The sequence below is a fragment of the Dipodomys merriami genome, unplaced genomic scaffold (genome assembly GCF_024711535.1).
Source record: "Dipodomys merriami isolate MVZ:Mamm:240054 unplaced genomic scaffold, mDipMer1.0.p SCAF_82, whole genome shotgun sequence".
Lineage (NCBI taxonomy): Eukaryota > Metazoa > Chordata > Mammalia > Rodentia > Heteromyidae > Dipodomys > Dipodomys merriami.
The window spans coordinates 2,020,440-2,035,568 of record NW_027206424.1 but is presented as its reverse complement, the minus strand read 5'-3'; the positions used below and the strand labels follow the sequence as shown (position 1 = coordinate 2,035,568).

The 15,129-nt window shown below is 51.2% G+C and overlaps 1 protein-coding gene across 2 annotated transcripts in view; it reads right to left on the bottom strand.

Moving 5' to 3' along the window:
- Positions 1 to 15,129, bottom strand: part of Dock1 (dedicator of cytokinesis 1) — a 436,098-nt gene that overhangs the window by 17,401 nt on the left and 403,568 nt on the right. For both annotated transcript variants that reach the window (XM_070011394.1, XM_070011393.1), the window contains exons 41-47: positions 14,819 to 14,960; positions 14,617 to 14,695; positions 12,733 to 12,817; positions 8,184 to 8,270; positions 6,640 to 6,816; positions 5,626 to 5,709; positions 1,656 to 1,793 (exon numbers count right to left, since the gene is read on the bottom strand). In XM_070011394.1, the coding sequence (XP_069867495.1) occupies positions 1,656 to 1,793; positions 5,626 to 5,709; positions 6,640 to 6,816; positions 8,184 to 8,270; positions 12,733 to 12,817; positions 14,617 to 14,695; positions 14,819 to 14,960 (792 nt within the window). The remainder of the gene's footprint in view (positions 1 to 1,655; positions 1,794 to 5,625; positions 5,710 to 6,639; positions 6,817 to 8,183; positions 8,271 to 12,732; positions 12,818 to 14,616; positions 14,696 to 14,818; positions 14,961 to 15,129) is intronic.

Below are 15,129 nucleotides of genomic sequence, written 5' to 3'. Positions count from 1 at the left end.
TAAGACAGGCAAGAAGCCTTCCACACTGCTTTATTGCTGCATTTCAGAGACCACCATAAAGCCCTGCTCTGGGGTCCCTGGGTGGAGAATTCAGGAAGGCAGCTCCTGGAGACAAGGCTCTTTTTGGTTTTGTCCCAAAGTCCCACTGTCTCTGCAGAGATGGGCAGGAGGCGTGGTGGGGGTAAGGCTGCCGCAGAAAGGGCTTATCTCCAGTGGAGAAGGCTGCTGTGCAGCAGGACGCTGTCCTCAAGAAGACACATGCCCTTCACCCCCACAGACCCCTCACCCCAGCTTCCCGCCCCTGCATCCTCACCCCGAGAATGCGCCCCAGCAGAGAAGGGGCAGGAGCAATGCCTGGCAGAGCCCAACACCTGCCTGGGATTCAGAGATAGGCACTAAATGATGGTCAAAACAGGAAGCTTTTCACTTGGAAACTTGAAGATCACACAAGTGTTTGTTTCTAGAAAGAATTAAGAGCCGGGTGGAACTTTTCAAGGGCTGCCTTCCGACGCACTCTGCAACTCTTGCAGCCTCTCAGCCCTGACTGTAAGGAGCTGCGAGCTCTGAGCTCATCAAGCATTCTCAACGCTTCTGACTCACACGGGGGTCCTTCAGTGCATGAGGAGGAGGAGGAGGGGGATGGGGAGGAGGGGGGAAGGGAATGAGGAGGAAGGGATGAGGAGGCAGAGGAGGAGGAGGAAGAGGGGAAGGAGGAGGGAGAAGGGAGAGGAAAGGGAGAGGAAGAGAAGGGGGAAGAGGGAAAGGGGGAGGAGGAAGATGGGGAGGGGAGAGGGGGAGGAGGAGGAGGAGCAGGAGGAGGAGGAGGGAGGAGGGAAGCACCCTGCTTCCAAGCCTGGTTACTTGCTGCGCCTCCCGCTGGGCTGTCTGTCCCAGGCTCCCATCTGCTGGCCTTGTAGCCGGAGCGCTGCTGACTACCTGGGCCCAAGACTCCTGACACCCTCGTCTCAGGACGCCAGCTCTGAGCCTTGGACGCAGGGCCTAGCCACGCCAGACAGGAGCGCATCTGGATCACTTCTACTGCAAAGCTTTTTGCATTATTAAAAATCCTAAGCAGCTTCTGTCAGGCTCCTGATGCAGCCCTGACACTTTCCACCGGCTCATCAGAAGGCCAGATTCTCCCGTCATCCTGCCCTTGAGGGGCCTCCTGACACTGGAGGCCGGGCCTTCCTTCCTCTGCCCTGACGGGCCTGCGTCCTTGCGGCCTCTGGCCCGCCGTTCAGTTCCCACCTCCCTCTGGGCCTGGACCATTTCTATTCATCCAGCAGGTGTGCCTTTGGCATTCATTTCAGCCTCAGAACCTCCTCTCTCCTCCCTTCCCGGCTCCTGTGCGTAGGGGCTGACCATGGACTGGGCACAGGTGTGCTGCCCTGTGTGGGTGGAGCATGCCTGGAGGCCTGAGACCTGGGTGACGTGGGTCTTTGTCCACAGTGCCGCCACCGAGGGCCGACTGCCCAGCAGGTAACTGGAGCAGATCCAAGAACGGTGACTCATGCCAACATTTCCCATTTCTGGAAGGAGGTGGATGGATGGGTAACTCACAGACAAGGAAGGCTGGGCTCTCTCGCGCCCCAGGTCTCACGTGCACACCCAGCTTCCCCACTGCGGGCACAGCACAGCGTGGCACCCCTTCTTACCATGGTTCGGATGCCATATTGCTTCTCCACCTTCTCCCTCAGCTGCTTGAAGCAGGCTTCCATTCGCTCATGGAATGGCCTGAGAGCCTCTGTGACCTTGTCTCCATGAATCCTGATCCCTTCAGCAAGAAACGGAATCTGAAAAACATACAGGTTCATGGTCCTGATTCCGGGGTGTGTGGTCTAGAGAGAGCGATGCACTTCAGGAGGGGGTAGGGCATGAGACAAGATGCACCTGCTTCTGCTTGGTGTTTCCAAATCAAGCTGATGGATTAAGCTCTCATCACCCCCAAAGACCAAGATATTTAGACGCGGCGCACTGGTGTGTTGCCGGGGCCAGGTGGGTGAGGGGACCCACTGCCTTGCGGGGCTCCTATGCTCTGCTGGCCCAGAGGGAACTCCCCAGCGCTTTTCACTGGTGTTGGGGAAGAAATGCACTTGGAATCTGATCAGTTGCATGTTTTTCTGTGACCAAAGGGTCACGTTGGAGACCAACAATTTTTAGTTAAGAATATTGTCTTTACAGGTAATTGAGAACCCTACTCTAAACCGCGAGAATCTAATGACGTGATCTAGAGTCCCACTGGATATTCTGATGTAGGAAGGAAAACTAAATTTATTCATCCCGAAGACTAAAAATAATCTCTTCTCTGCCAACACTGCTGTCACAAGACATGCATGCCGACATTTCAGTCCCCGAGAGCGGCCATGGCACTGACCTCTCCTGCCGTAGTGAGAAGCCTTGTCGCTCTCTCGGCCGCACAGACCCTCTGAGCCGAGGTGGGAACAGGAGGTCTCTGTCCCTGACCTCTGCTCCCCCCACCCGCCCAACGTGTCTAAAGGTAGAAGATAACTACCTGCGCGGACTGGGCACTAGACACTTCCTCTCACTCATTTCTAATTAAATAGAAATACTGATTAAAAGCAGAGTTTCCTAATAGGACAGAATACCAATCCAAAGGAGCACATTTATCAAGAAGAGAGATAATAAGTAGGCACTTGGATTTTATGGGAGCAAATTCAAGAAATCTTATCAAGACGAGTCAACCTGTGAGATGCACTTTGTTGACATTTATACCGTATATACCCTGCAGCTGCTGGTTCTCCTGGCACTCCAGGGGGGCTCCCTGAGCCCCTCGGCCCCCCCCCACCCCCTGTCCACACGGTTCCCAGCCTGCTCTCAGGTGGCACTAGCACAGAAGGGAGTTTTGCTGACAGTTGGACTAAACCCAAGGCAACCCAACTGTCCCGTTCTGGGACACTGCATAGGTGAGACTGTAACACAGACGGGCATCGTACTGTTCATGTGAATTTCACATGCAGCGGCAGCTTCCCCGGCATTCATGGCTAGCACTGTGAGTGCTCACTCTGGGGCCCTTTTGTTTTCTGGCTTCTGCTTTGGGGGAAGGCATGCTGGGACAACTTTGAGGAGCGTGGCAAATGTGTGGTAACTATCGGGGGGCAAAGGCCAGTGGGGGCGGGAAGGCCGTCTCCACCTGAGGACTGCTAGCCTAGCCCCCGGCGGCATTTTAGAATGGCCTTGTTCAAATGAGCAAAATGCAATCTAATCATTTCTCTGCTAGTTATTTTTTGTCTTTATAATAAGTCTTTTATTGGTCAGATTCTTTGCATTAAAGAAGCTACCAGCTGGACCAGAGTGGAGAGTACTTATTTTGTGCACTGGTACTACTTAAACTGCAATCTGGCAGATGAAGTGGACTGGCTTCTTAAGAGTGAGGTGCTGGTGGCTGTAATCACAGCTACTTAGGAGGCTGGATCTGGAGGACTGTGACTAGAAGTCAGCCTGGGCAGAAAAGTCCTCAAGACTCCATTTCCAAAATAGCCAGCAAAAAGCTAGGCTGGAGTTGTGGGCTCAAGCAGGTCCAGAAAGCACGAAGTCCTAAGTTTAAATTCCAGTACTTCCCCTACCTACCTCCTCCCTCCCCCCACCCAAAAAAAGGGAAAGTATAGTATCTGCCTCAGGGCTATGACTATTTGGGCTCAACTACAGCTGTGATTGTAGATGAATGGAAATAAAAAGATTCTGTGGTACCTAAATTACACAGAGAAGACACAGACCTCGGGCCTGCGATGGTCTTTGAAGGCCCTTTAGTTTGGTGGCTCTGCCATGGCTATGATTTAAAATCAGGCAAATTCCTGAACTCCATTAAGGATTACCTCACGGCCCAGCAAGTGTACCCCAAGAACCTTAATTGGCTGTAGGAGGACCCCAGAATCTGCATTTCTAAGGTTCTTCCCAAAGCCAGAAGCAAGGACTTTCCCAGAGTCCACCTCTAGCTATTCAACAGGAGCCTGCAGGCTGGATGACATCTGCTCCTGGCGCCCACACCCAAGGCCAGTGGTGCGGAGCATGTGAAATCCCTGCTTCAGGCTCTGGAGGCACCAGGCCTGGCCAAGGGGACGGCTCCTGTCAGAGGCTGGGGGGTGAGGCGGGTGGTGACAAGCCAGTTTGATCTTACCCATGTCCAAGGGTAAGCAGGGCAGCAGTGTGACGGGAGGCTGTCTAGGGTCACCTCCCAGCACTCAGCAACAACAGGTGCACTGGTGGGAAGACAGCACCGGGCCTTGCGGGACGTGCCTCACAACCTGGCCTGACTTCGGTCCTGGTGCGGGCAGCTCAGTCAGTACCACTCTCTACTTCAGAGCCAGCTCACAGAACAGAGGCACTGCCAGGGCCAGTCCGCCAGCCTCCACCAAGGGCTGCGGGGGCATGGGAGACCAGTGGCTTGCACACGTACACAGGTGACACAGACCGCACACAAGTCCTGGGACTCCCAGGAGGAAATCTGCTGTGCCCCAACCAACTCAGCTAGTGGACAAAACCACCACAGAGCATTCTGACAGCGCCCGAGCGCTCCGGTTTTTAATGAACACAACACTCAATTGCTGATATGAAGACAGGGGTTTCCAAAACATTTGCCAATGAAACAAAATCACAGGTGATGTTCTGAATATGTATTTTCCCTCCCCCTTTGATTTAATGAAGTTGCTAGAAAACTGGTTCAACTTTCCTGCAAGCTGCTTTAGAATTCCTCCTTTAATATAGTTATTAGGGGTGATGGCACAAGGCTGACATAAAGTTGCTCTCTAGGGAACAAATTATTTTCCTCGATAGGACTTAAAACTCTAAAAATCCAATTTGCTGTAAAAGCTTACAGGGGGGGAAAATCAATAGAACTTCTGCAGACCAAACTAGTTTTGTGTGTGTGTGTGTTACAGCATTCACAGGAGTTTTGAGTTTTATATCTTTTAGTGTCTACAGCATTCAACATTTAGTATCTATCTATCTATCTATCTATCTATCTATCTATCTATCTATCTATCTATCTATCTATCTATCTATCTATCTATCTATCTATCTATTGTCTAATCATGGTATAAAAGGACCACTCCCAACAAGAGGCTTACTTTCCATGCAAAGAAATCATGGTTGGGTAACGGAACACAGGGCACTCTTCAGGGGTCCCAGGAGTGAGTGGGAAGGAAATAATATGCAGAATGAAGCTGGGGAAGCAGACAGACAGACCCAGACAGACCAGAAGCCACTCCCAGCTCGCAGCCTCCGAGCAGAGGGAGCGAGGCCGCCCGCGGCTTCCAACCTACAGCTTCTCAAGGACTTCAGCAATCACAGCGGGCCTTTCTGTGGGTGGGCTGGGGCTCCAGGGCTCCGGGCTCACCCTGATGTTCTTGTGTTGTACTACCACAAAGACTTCCTAGCAGCTAAGATACCAAGGGGAGCCAAGACGTCTTGCATGTTTGCAAGAGAGTTTCCTGGGAGTTCAAGTTGACAGTGTAGCCCGAGAGTTGAGCTGAGAGTGAACTGTGGGGGGGGGTGTAGGGCGGTTATCTGAGGGAATCATATTGGGAATTCACCCAGAGGCACTCAGACCTCAGTCCAGAGGCCTCCACACCGGCCTCGGCGGTGCGGGGATTTCATGAGACATCTTACCTGCCAGGCTATGAGGTCCTTGAGCTTCTCTATCTGCCCGTGGGCCTCAGGGTGCTCCTGCAGGTACCGGTCTGTGAAGAAGGCCTGTGAAGAGACAGAAGTGCTCAGAGTAGCAGCTCATCCAGCATGGGCTTTTACACACCAGGCCTTAGGGAGAAGAACTGGGCATAAGACGGCCCCACCCTGGCCTCCTGAGCTCCTGGCAGACTCCGTGTTAGGCCCCTCGCCAGGCCAGGGAAGGAAGTCAAGCACAAGTGGTGGACAGAGCGTCTGGGCAGCCACAGTGGCCACTCACCGATGGCATCCTGTCCTGAGAGTCCAGCAAATCTCCAGCTGGCCTGAGCTGCTTGGTCTTGCTAGATGGCAGTGAGTACGGCCCTCCCAGTCCCCACCATACTCCTGCCAAGGCCTGACTTGCTTTTCTCCACCTCCATAGCACTATCTCTGGTGCTGGCCTTTCTGCCTCAGTCTTTCTCTAGAGAAGATCACAGAAGCACTGACTATGAGGACACCTGGCATGAGCAAACCCGCCTTGGCCAACTGCTCAGCTGTGCTGTGGCTGTGTCGGGAAAACCACCACAGGAAGAAGCACAGAACCGGCAGAGTCCACATGTGGGCAGACTGATCTAGTCCACACCCCACAACCTTCAATTTCTTCCCATTCCTACCGAGCTACCATCCAGGGAGATCAGCGGGCCAGCTCCTTGATCTCTGTCTGTCTCTCCAGTGGAATCAGTGGGGCCTAATCATCCCACAGCTGAAAGCTACCCAAGGGCCCTCTCCACAGCTAGCCCGGTGTGGACGGGCCACTGGGGCTCTCAGGCTGAGGATGATGGCTCAGTGCTGGCATCCGGCCTCACGTTCCATCCCTGCAGACCGCCCGGGCTGCTGCGAGCCCTGTGTCTGCTGAGGTGGCTCAGGGACACGGAGAAGCTCTCGTGCTCGGGGAGTTGTGACTAGCAGGCTCAGCCTGCCCCGGGGCAGGGTGGTGAGGAGGACAGGGGCGTCACGTGCCTTCTCGTAGTTTGCAAAGCCTCCCATAACGGCGGGGTCCACGATGCCGTTCAGGAGCATGGACAGGGGGTTGATGGGCAGACCAGGGTCGTCCAGGTGCTGCTGCACCATGCTGCTGATCTTGTCATTGGTCAGCTGCATGGTCTCGATGGCGTTCTCCAGCGGGCTGATCTCCACCTGCGAGGATGAGGAGGCCAGAGCGGCGTTGGGGGGGGGGCAGGCTTCCTGCTCTCCCCTGAACAGCACCCTCACCAAAGCCCAGGCTCCCTCCACCTGCTGGCCAGTGAGCTTCCGCATCCCAGCCGCGGGGCTCCCAGCATCCCAGGTGTCAGAAGCCATGCGTGCAGAAGTATCCGGATTGTTACCTGTTTATAACCTACTGTTACACGTAAGGCCTGACAGGGTTCCACCTGCCTAAGCTAAAGTGAGTATGTCCCCAGGAGGGGCACACAAAGGCCCAGGGCTCCTTCCTACAGGCCCGAAGGTGGGGGAGGGGGGCCCAAGCCGACGTGCACAAAGGAGGAGGGTGGGCTTGGCTGGAAAGAGAATTTCAGGAGGCCTCACTACGAGCGAAATGGTGAGTACCATCCCCAGGGGCAGGATCCGGTCCAGGAAGACTCAAAGATAAAAATGTATTTCAGCCGGTGCGGGTAGCTCAAGCCCATGATTCTAGCTACTCAGGAGGCTGAGATCTGTGGACCACACTTTGAAACCAATCTGGGCTGAAAAAGTCTATGAGACTCTTCTCTCCGATTTACCACCAGAAGTGGAGCTATGGCTCAAGCAGAACACTAGCCTTGAGTGGAAAAGCTGAGGGATAGTGCCTAGAGCCTCAGTGCATGTACATGCATGCATACACACACACACACACACACACACACACACACACACACACACACACGGCAAACAAACAAGAATATATTTCAAACAGGTCTCTGAGTGTGTGCCATGACATTTTGGTACACGTGACCTGACATTTGCTGCCCAAGTCTGCTTCACGAGATGCAGCCGTCCCACGGCATTGCGATGTGAGCTTCTTGTACATGGAACTGCCCCACAGCAAGGCAGGATAAAGCGAGGGAGAAGGAAATGATGATTCTTTAAAAAAATGCCCAGAGAGGGGTGTATTTTCAGGCTATTTTTACTTGAAATGAGCAAGTACTATTAATTAAGTTGTTTGTCATGTAAATGGTAATAAAAACCATCAGGAAGAAAGATCTGGTAAGGAGTTTATGTAAATGGGAATTTGTTTTAAACTTCTCATTTACTTAAGGGAGGGAACTGTCAAAACATCACAGCTATGACTGAAATGAAATACTGCAGGAGGGAGAAAGAGGTCCTGGGGCTGCTCTTAGCAGCGGGCGTGAGGTGCGTGGGATTCCAAGGCTCTTCCTGGCCAGAGCTGGGTGAGGGGACACTGACCCTTCCACTACGTGACCTGACCACAGGACCTGCAGCCAGCCACAGTGACCACCAGGCTCCAGCTGGGGGGAAGGGTGGGTCAGGGCGGGGTAGTAGCAGGTCCTTCTGAAGGGTATCCTTACCATGAAAACTGATTTGACCTCAAACCACCTTAAGATCCCTGGCAGCTTATACGCTGTAGTGTATATGGTTCTCTCGATCCACATGTTCTGTGAAAAGAACACATGACATGGTTAGGCGAACGCTCTGCCCTCTCTGGTGTGGAGGTCTCCTCCAGGACCAGGTCCTGCTGTGTCCGGGCCAGGCAGGCATGAGCCATGGACGGGGCTCTCGGGAGTCAGATTCCACCTGACAGCACAGCACACTGCAGAGTGGTCCCTTTCAGGGCCAATATTGCCCAGCTCTCGTGTATATGGCAAAGACTATAACAGGAGAGCAGGGGAGATGTCAGTCCTTCTAAACACAAGTGGGGTCCCTCTTCCATAAATGAAATTCGGCCAGGTACCAGTGGCTCACACCTGTAATCCCAGGTACTCGGAAGGCTGAGATCTGAGGTTCACAATTCAAAGCTAGCCCAGGCAGGAAAGTCTGTGAAACTCTTATCTCCAGTAAACTACCAGAAAACTGGAAGTGATGCTATGGCTCAAGTGGTAGAGCATTCGCCTTGAGCTGAGGGACAACACCCAGGCCCAGAGTTCAAGTCCCATGACTGACAGAAAGCAAGCAAGCAAGCAAGCAAGAAAGAAAGGAAGAAAGAAATTCTGAGAAGATTTCAACTGAGTTTTGCAAAAGTCTTACTGAGGTTTCAAGAGAAACTCAAATGGTGCATTAAGAGATAAGATTTAATATAATCCACTATTGAACTCCTGCATTTTAATCAAATTAATATGCTGGGTGCTGGTGGCTCACACCGGTAATCCTAGCTACTCTAGAGGCTGAGATCTGATCATCTCAACTTAACTCCAGTACATCAGCACAAGGTCAGAAATGGAGCTATGGCTCAAGTGGTGGAGAATCAGCTCGAGAGAAAGAACAAAGAAACAGTGCCCAGCCCTCATTTGGAGCCAGTACAGGCATACACACATACATGAAAGTAGTATGTATTTACATGTGAACATAAAGATTTGGAAATAGAAGGGAGAAAGTTATTCATTCTGCAGAGAAGGTAAGCTAAACATTTTAGTATCCATCCTTCAAGACTTCTTACAAAGTGTTGTATCTGACATGTTATGCATATTTTAAACAAAAATACTATTTAGCACTGAATGTGGTGACTCGTTTCTGTAATCCTAGAGGTAGAGATCAGGAGAAATGTATCTCAAGGCCTGTCAGGCATAAAGGTCGCAAGATTATGTGAACTAATAAGAAGCTGAGTATGCCAGGCGCTGGGGGCTCACACTGTAATCCTAGTGACATGGGAGGTCAACCTAGGCAGAAAGTGTCTTGAGACTGAGAGCTGAGTATGGTGGCACACCTCTATAATCCCAGCTGTGAAGGAAAGCTTAACGTGGGTAGGTCATCAGACAGGCACTTGCGCAGGAAGTGAGGCCTCCTCTCAGCAATACCGAGCAGTAGAACAGGGCTGGACGTTCAGTGGCAAAAAAGCCTCCTAATAACTGCAAGGCCTTGAGTTCAAAACCCAGTACTACTACAAGAATTTTTTTTTTTTACAGCTCAGCATGGCAGTGTGTGGCACCATACCAGCTGCCAAGCCCGCTAGGGCAAAACTGTGAGATGCCATCTCAGAAATCACCAAGAAAATAAAGTCTGGAGGTGTGGCTCGAGTTTGTGACATGCCTGAGTAGAGAAGACCAGGCCCCATGTATTGCCAAAAACAAAGAAACAAACAAGCCAGATGTCCACGCCTATAATCCTAGCTACTCAGGAGGCTAAGATCTGAGGATTGCGATTCAAAGCCAACCAGTCAGCAAAGTCCATGAGACTTTCAATAAACTACCAAAAAAGCCAGAAGTGGAGCTGTGGCTCAAGTGGTAGAGTGCTACCCTTGAGCAAAAAAGCTCAGGGACAGTGCCTGGGCCAGGAGTTCCAGCCCCAGGACCCCAGACAAACAAATGAACAAACAAATGTTGCCCAGGGACAGCACCCAGGCCCCAAGACTGGAAAACCAACCATCCAAGCAAAACCCACAGTGCCGTTTTATAACAGGTATTTCTGTGAAGTGGTACACTACACATGGCAGGACAGTGCGATGCCAAGCACAGTTCTTCCTGTCACGGCTGAGCTGAGTGCCAGGGGCAAACCATAACCCTTCATGCCACCGCTGAGCTGAGCGCCAGGGGCAAACCATAACCCTTCGTGCCACCGCTGGCTTGGGCCTGTCTAGCTTTGGATCACAGACTACTCTTCTGGATGTTCCCTCCCTCTTCCCAGAGCAGAGTCTACTAACAAGAGTCCAGACAGAGATCAATGGACGACCATTCTAGAAAGCTGGTCTGGATCTTAGAAACCTCTGAGAGTCCAGGGAAAAAGGGGGGGCACCTGGGGACAGAGGTGGGCTTCTGTCTCTCAGGCCAGCTCCCTGGGGGACCTGCCCAAAAGGGGAGCTGGTCTGTCACCCTTGCCTGCATCTCCCCACCTCATACCCGGACGGGGCCCTGGGTCCATCGTGGGCTTTTGGCCAGCTCCTCCTAACCCAGCCATATCAGTGTCCCCTACATGCCCTAGCTTGCAGGACTTCCTTACGATTTACAGATCAGAGTGGTCACAGCTAAGTCTCAGCCACCAGCCCTGGGACCCGAGGCGACCAGGCTCCCTGAAGAAGAGGCTTTCCAGCACACACTATCTGGAAGCCTCGGGCTTTGTCAAGCCCGCAACCATCTTATGTGAGGGCCTAAAAGGGGCCATCAGGGGATTTCAGAGACATCTAGAAGCCGGCCCGACCTCTGAGGCTTAGCACAGCTCAGAACGTCAGGAGTCTCAGTTATTCTTAGCTCGGCTCCGTCTTGCGGTGCGCCCCGTGACTCGCGGCACGCCCCGTTGGCAATTCGCTTGACCTCCTTGTGTCTTTTCCTCACAGTGTTAAGGAGACACACGTCTCCGGATGGGAGACATGGGAGGGAAATGTGTAAATCCTGAAGCCAGAAGGCACGGCATAAGGAAAGGTGTAGCTGCTCAAGGTGCACACTCCCTAGCCATCCGCTACCCTGGCAAGCGTGCCCGTACCGCGTGCGCCCAGACGGTGTCTCTTGCTGCAGGCACCACTTAACCAAGAAAGCCAGGATGCTGGCATTCGCCAAGAAACAGCAACCAATCTTGACAAGAACGGAGTTAATAGGTTTTTAGGATTCCTGCAGCTCCAGGCTCCGGTTATTATCCAAATACACTGGCCTCAGAGCAGGGGGGGGATGTCCCCAAGGTGGCTTCTAAGGAGGAGGGACAGGCAATGAGGAAGCCGGGGACTCCTGGGGAGAGAGGTGGGCGCCCTCCCTGGGGCAGCCCTGGGGGACAAGCTGGAGCTCTGCTCTGGCGCAGGAACAGGTGCTAATTCACCTCTGACTCCAGAGCCAGCCAGCCTGCAGCCAAACAGCTATTTCAGTGGTGCTGGCCTCCCTGGGGCTCCCTGAGGCTAAGGGATCCCCATGATCTGAGCACACAGAGGAGCCTCCGGGAGGGCGTCTGGGCAGGAGGAAGAAGTGTTCACATTCTTAAGAGCTGCTGCATCTGATGTATGTTAGCAATGGAATCCATTATGCCGGTTTGGATAAATAACTTGTTTCTCTGGAGTTCTGAATGTAAGGCTTCTTGTTTGCTAGGCAGGCCTACCATTTGAGCCCTTTCTTACTTTAATTATTTTTCAAGTACGCCTTCCCACTTACTGCCCGGAGCTGTCTGAGACCAAGGCCTTCCATCTCCCACCACCACATCCAGCTTGTTTGTTGAGATGAGACTTTGTCAATGAGTTGCCCTGGCTGGCTTTTAACTTTGATTGGTCCAGGTGCATGAGCACTGTATCCATCATGAAAGGTTAAGGGGACATATGTTACTATTTCCATGATACTCATGCAGTGGTTGGCAACAAGATACAAATATTTGGTAATGTCTGGAAATCTTTAGGGTCACAACTGTACAAACCATAATGTGCACAGTCCATAATACAATCACATAGCCCGTAAAGTGCAGCACTGGGTGGAATCCTGTTACGGCATGGAGAGCTACAGGGAGGTTGAGACTGGGCTCTGGATTGTGTGAATATCTGTTCTAGATCCAGCTCATCTGACCACTGTCACTGGAGAAGGTCTGGGAAGTCTCCACTTGTAACCAGGGTTACGGTGCCTGGGGTGAGCAGGAAGGCCAATACAGAAACAAACACAGCACCTTCATAGCATTGGGCATCTTGTGATCTGTCTGTCTGTCTGTCTTTCTGTCTATGTTCTATATGCCATCTACCTGCATGTCTATGCATCTACCATCTATGTATCCATCATCTGCCAATATATCATCTATCAAAATTATCCTATTCTATATTGTCTGTGGTAGTCCTGAGACTACATTTCTTCCTAAGCATTTTTAGTGGTAGAATTAAGGGTATTTTGGGGGGTGGGGAAGGGGTAGGGAAGGAGTAGTTTGCTTCAGTAGTGAATAAATAATAAATACATAGATATATGTTGTGTGTGTGTGTGTGTGTGTGTGTGTGTGTGTGTGTGTTTTTACCGCAAATTCATTATCTGGGTTTTTCTCTCCTTTCCGGATTGGCCGTGAATATTCAAATCTCTGGACTTCATTCACCCTGTAAAAACTGTAGAGACAGATAATCATTAGAAATTTTACCTGAAAACAGCCAATCTTCTTTTAGACATGGCGTCCTGTCTCAAACACTGAAGGCCAAAGCATTCCCAGCAGTGACCTGCAGCTGATGGTCTCATGAGAGAAATGTAGGTAGATAGAAAGATCACCTGAGATTTCCCTTTCTTCCTATTCCTGCTGGTCTCCAGGGGGTAATTGGCACTGGGAATGGAAAGGTAACGCACAGGAAAGGACAAGGGCTTGCACAATCAATAGTGTTTATCTTTTTAAGCACTAATCCTTTAGGAGTTTAATTCAATAACTTAGTAAAGTATTTAGACAATTTAATAATTTGTTATTTTTTATGTAAAAATTATTGTGCTCATTGTGTATGCTTGTGTATGTATGCTGGTACCGGAGCTTAAATTCAGGGCTTGGGCACTGTTCCTCAGCTTTTTCACTCAACGGTGGTACTCTACACCTTGAGCCACAGATCTACTTCTCGTTTTCTAGTGGTTAATTGGAGATAAGAGTCTCATGGACTTTCCTGTCCAGGCTGGCCTTGAACTGGGATCCTCGGATCTCAGTAGCAAGGATTACAGACAAGAGGCACCAGCACCCAGTTTCACTTCCAACTTTGTGGTGTTTAATTGGAGATAAGATCCCTGCCCAGGCTGGCTGGCTTCAAACTGGGATCCTCAGATCTTGGCCTCCGGAGTAGTAGGCACAAGCTACAGGCACCCAGCTTGTGTTCATTGTTTTTAATAATACTTGTTTCAGCTCTCCAGGAAGCAGAATTTGCAGACTCCCCCCAAAATGCCAAAGACATTACATAAGGAACTGCTGTCATCCTGAGTGCTGGTGAGCAGCAAGACAAAGCATGGGAGGACCTGTATAGTTCCTGGTGGCTCCACGCTCCTCTCACCAGCCTGCCACCCACAAGCAGTCCAGCCCGGTGGTTTCCATGACTGCTGATGGAAGGTCAGACATGATGAAAGGCCAAAGGAGCCGGCACACTTCAGGATGCAGAGCAAGCAGGTCCCAAGGACCAGCGGGCCATCAAAGAGGTTAATTCTTCCAGCAGGACACAGATCAAATAGAAAAGCAAACTACTGACATCAAAGAACCATCTGCAAAGGCAGATGTTTCTACCCTGTCATATCGCTGCAATTCAGAGGCGCACACACTCCCTCAGAGCAGGACAGCAGACTCATGAAGCTACAAATCGCCATGACCACGCACAAGGTGATGGGGGAACAAATGTTGGAACCTCTTTTCCTGTTTTGCACAATGCAATCAGCCATGCCTCAGTGGGTCCACTCAGACTAGGTCAGGGTGGAGTGTGGGCTCTACCCAGAAGCAGAATTCTACCCCACCTGAGATTTTATCACACACACACACACACACACATACACACACACACACACACACGATTGCCTTTCCTCCTTTGCTCCTGTGATTCTTTTTTTTTTAATTTTAATTTAATTTTTTATTTTTGGTCCGGTCGTGGGGCCTGAACTCTGGGCCTGGGCGCTGTCCCTCAGCTCTTCAGCTCAAGACTAGCGTTCTACCACTTGAGCCACAGCGCCACTTCCGGCTTTTTTCTTTTTTTGCTTATGTGGTGCTGAGGAATCAAACCCAGGACCTCATGCATGCAAAGCAAACACTCTATCCCTGAGCCACCTTCCCAGCCCCCTGCTCCTGTGATTCTAGAGCACAGCAACTTCTATTGCTCTTGGAAGGCAAAACTCAGCCTTCAGAAGGTAGTGTTATTAGCAGAGGCTGTGTTGGTAAGAAAAGCAAGATCCTTACCTCACAATCTGCTCGGACACCGGTCTGTGAAATTTAGGGGGCAAATCAAGCTTGGGCTTCACTGTGAAACACTGAATATCTGAGAGGAAGGGGGTTAAGGACAGGTAGGAGAGATCTACCCCCACCCCGCCACCAGCACACTAACTGCCCAAATGCACGGTGCTCCGAAGCTCGCTGGTCCTCACAGCTGCTTAAAGGATACACTGGCCTGGAGAGTTTTTAATATCATCGCCTGGTGGAGATGTTGTCTTCATTTTCTCAGCATTTGGAAACTGAGTTAATAGCCGAGCTTCAAAGTCTTCCCTGCGTTCATACTCTTTTCCTCGGTAAATGAAGACTTTCCCCTAGAAAATCATGACAATCTTTAAATAACACCACCGGGGAAGGACCGGGGAAAGATCGTAGGCCAAGGCACTGGTCTTCAAGACATACTCGACAGTTTTCTTACAAATGTCACCATATTTAAGAACAACTTGTAATTGCATTGCTCTTACTAATCAAGAGCTTGTGGAC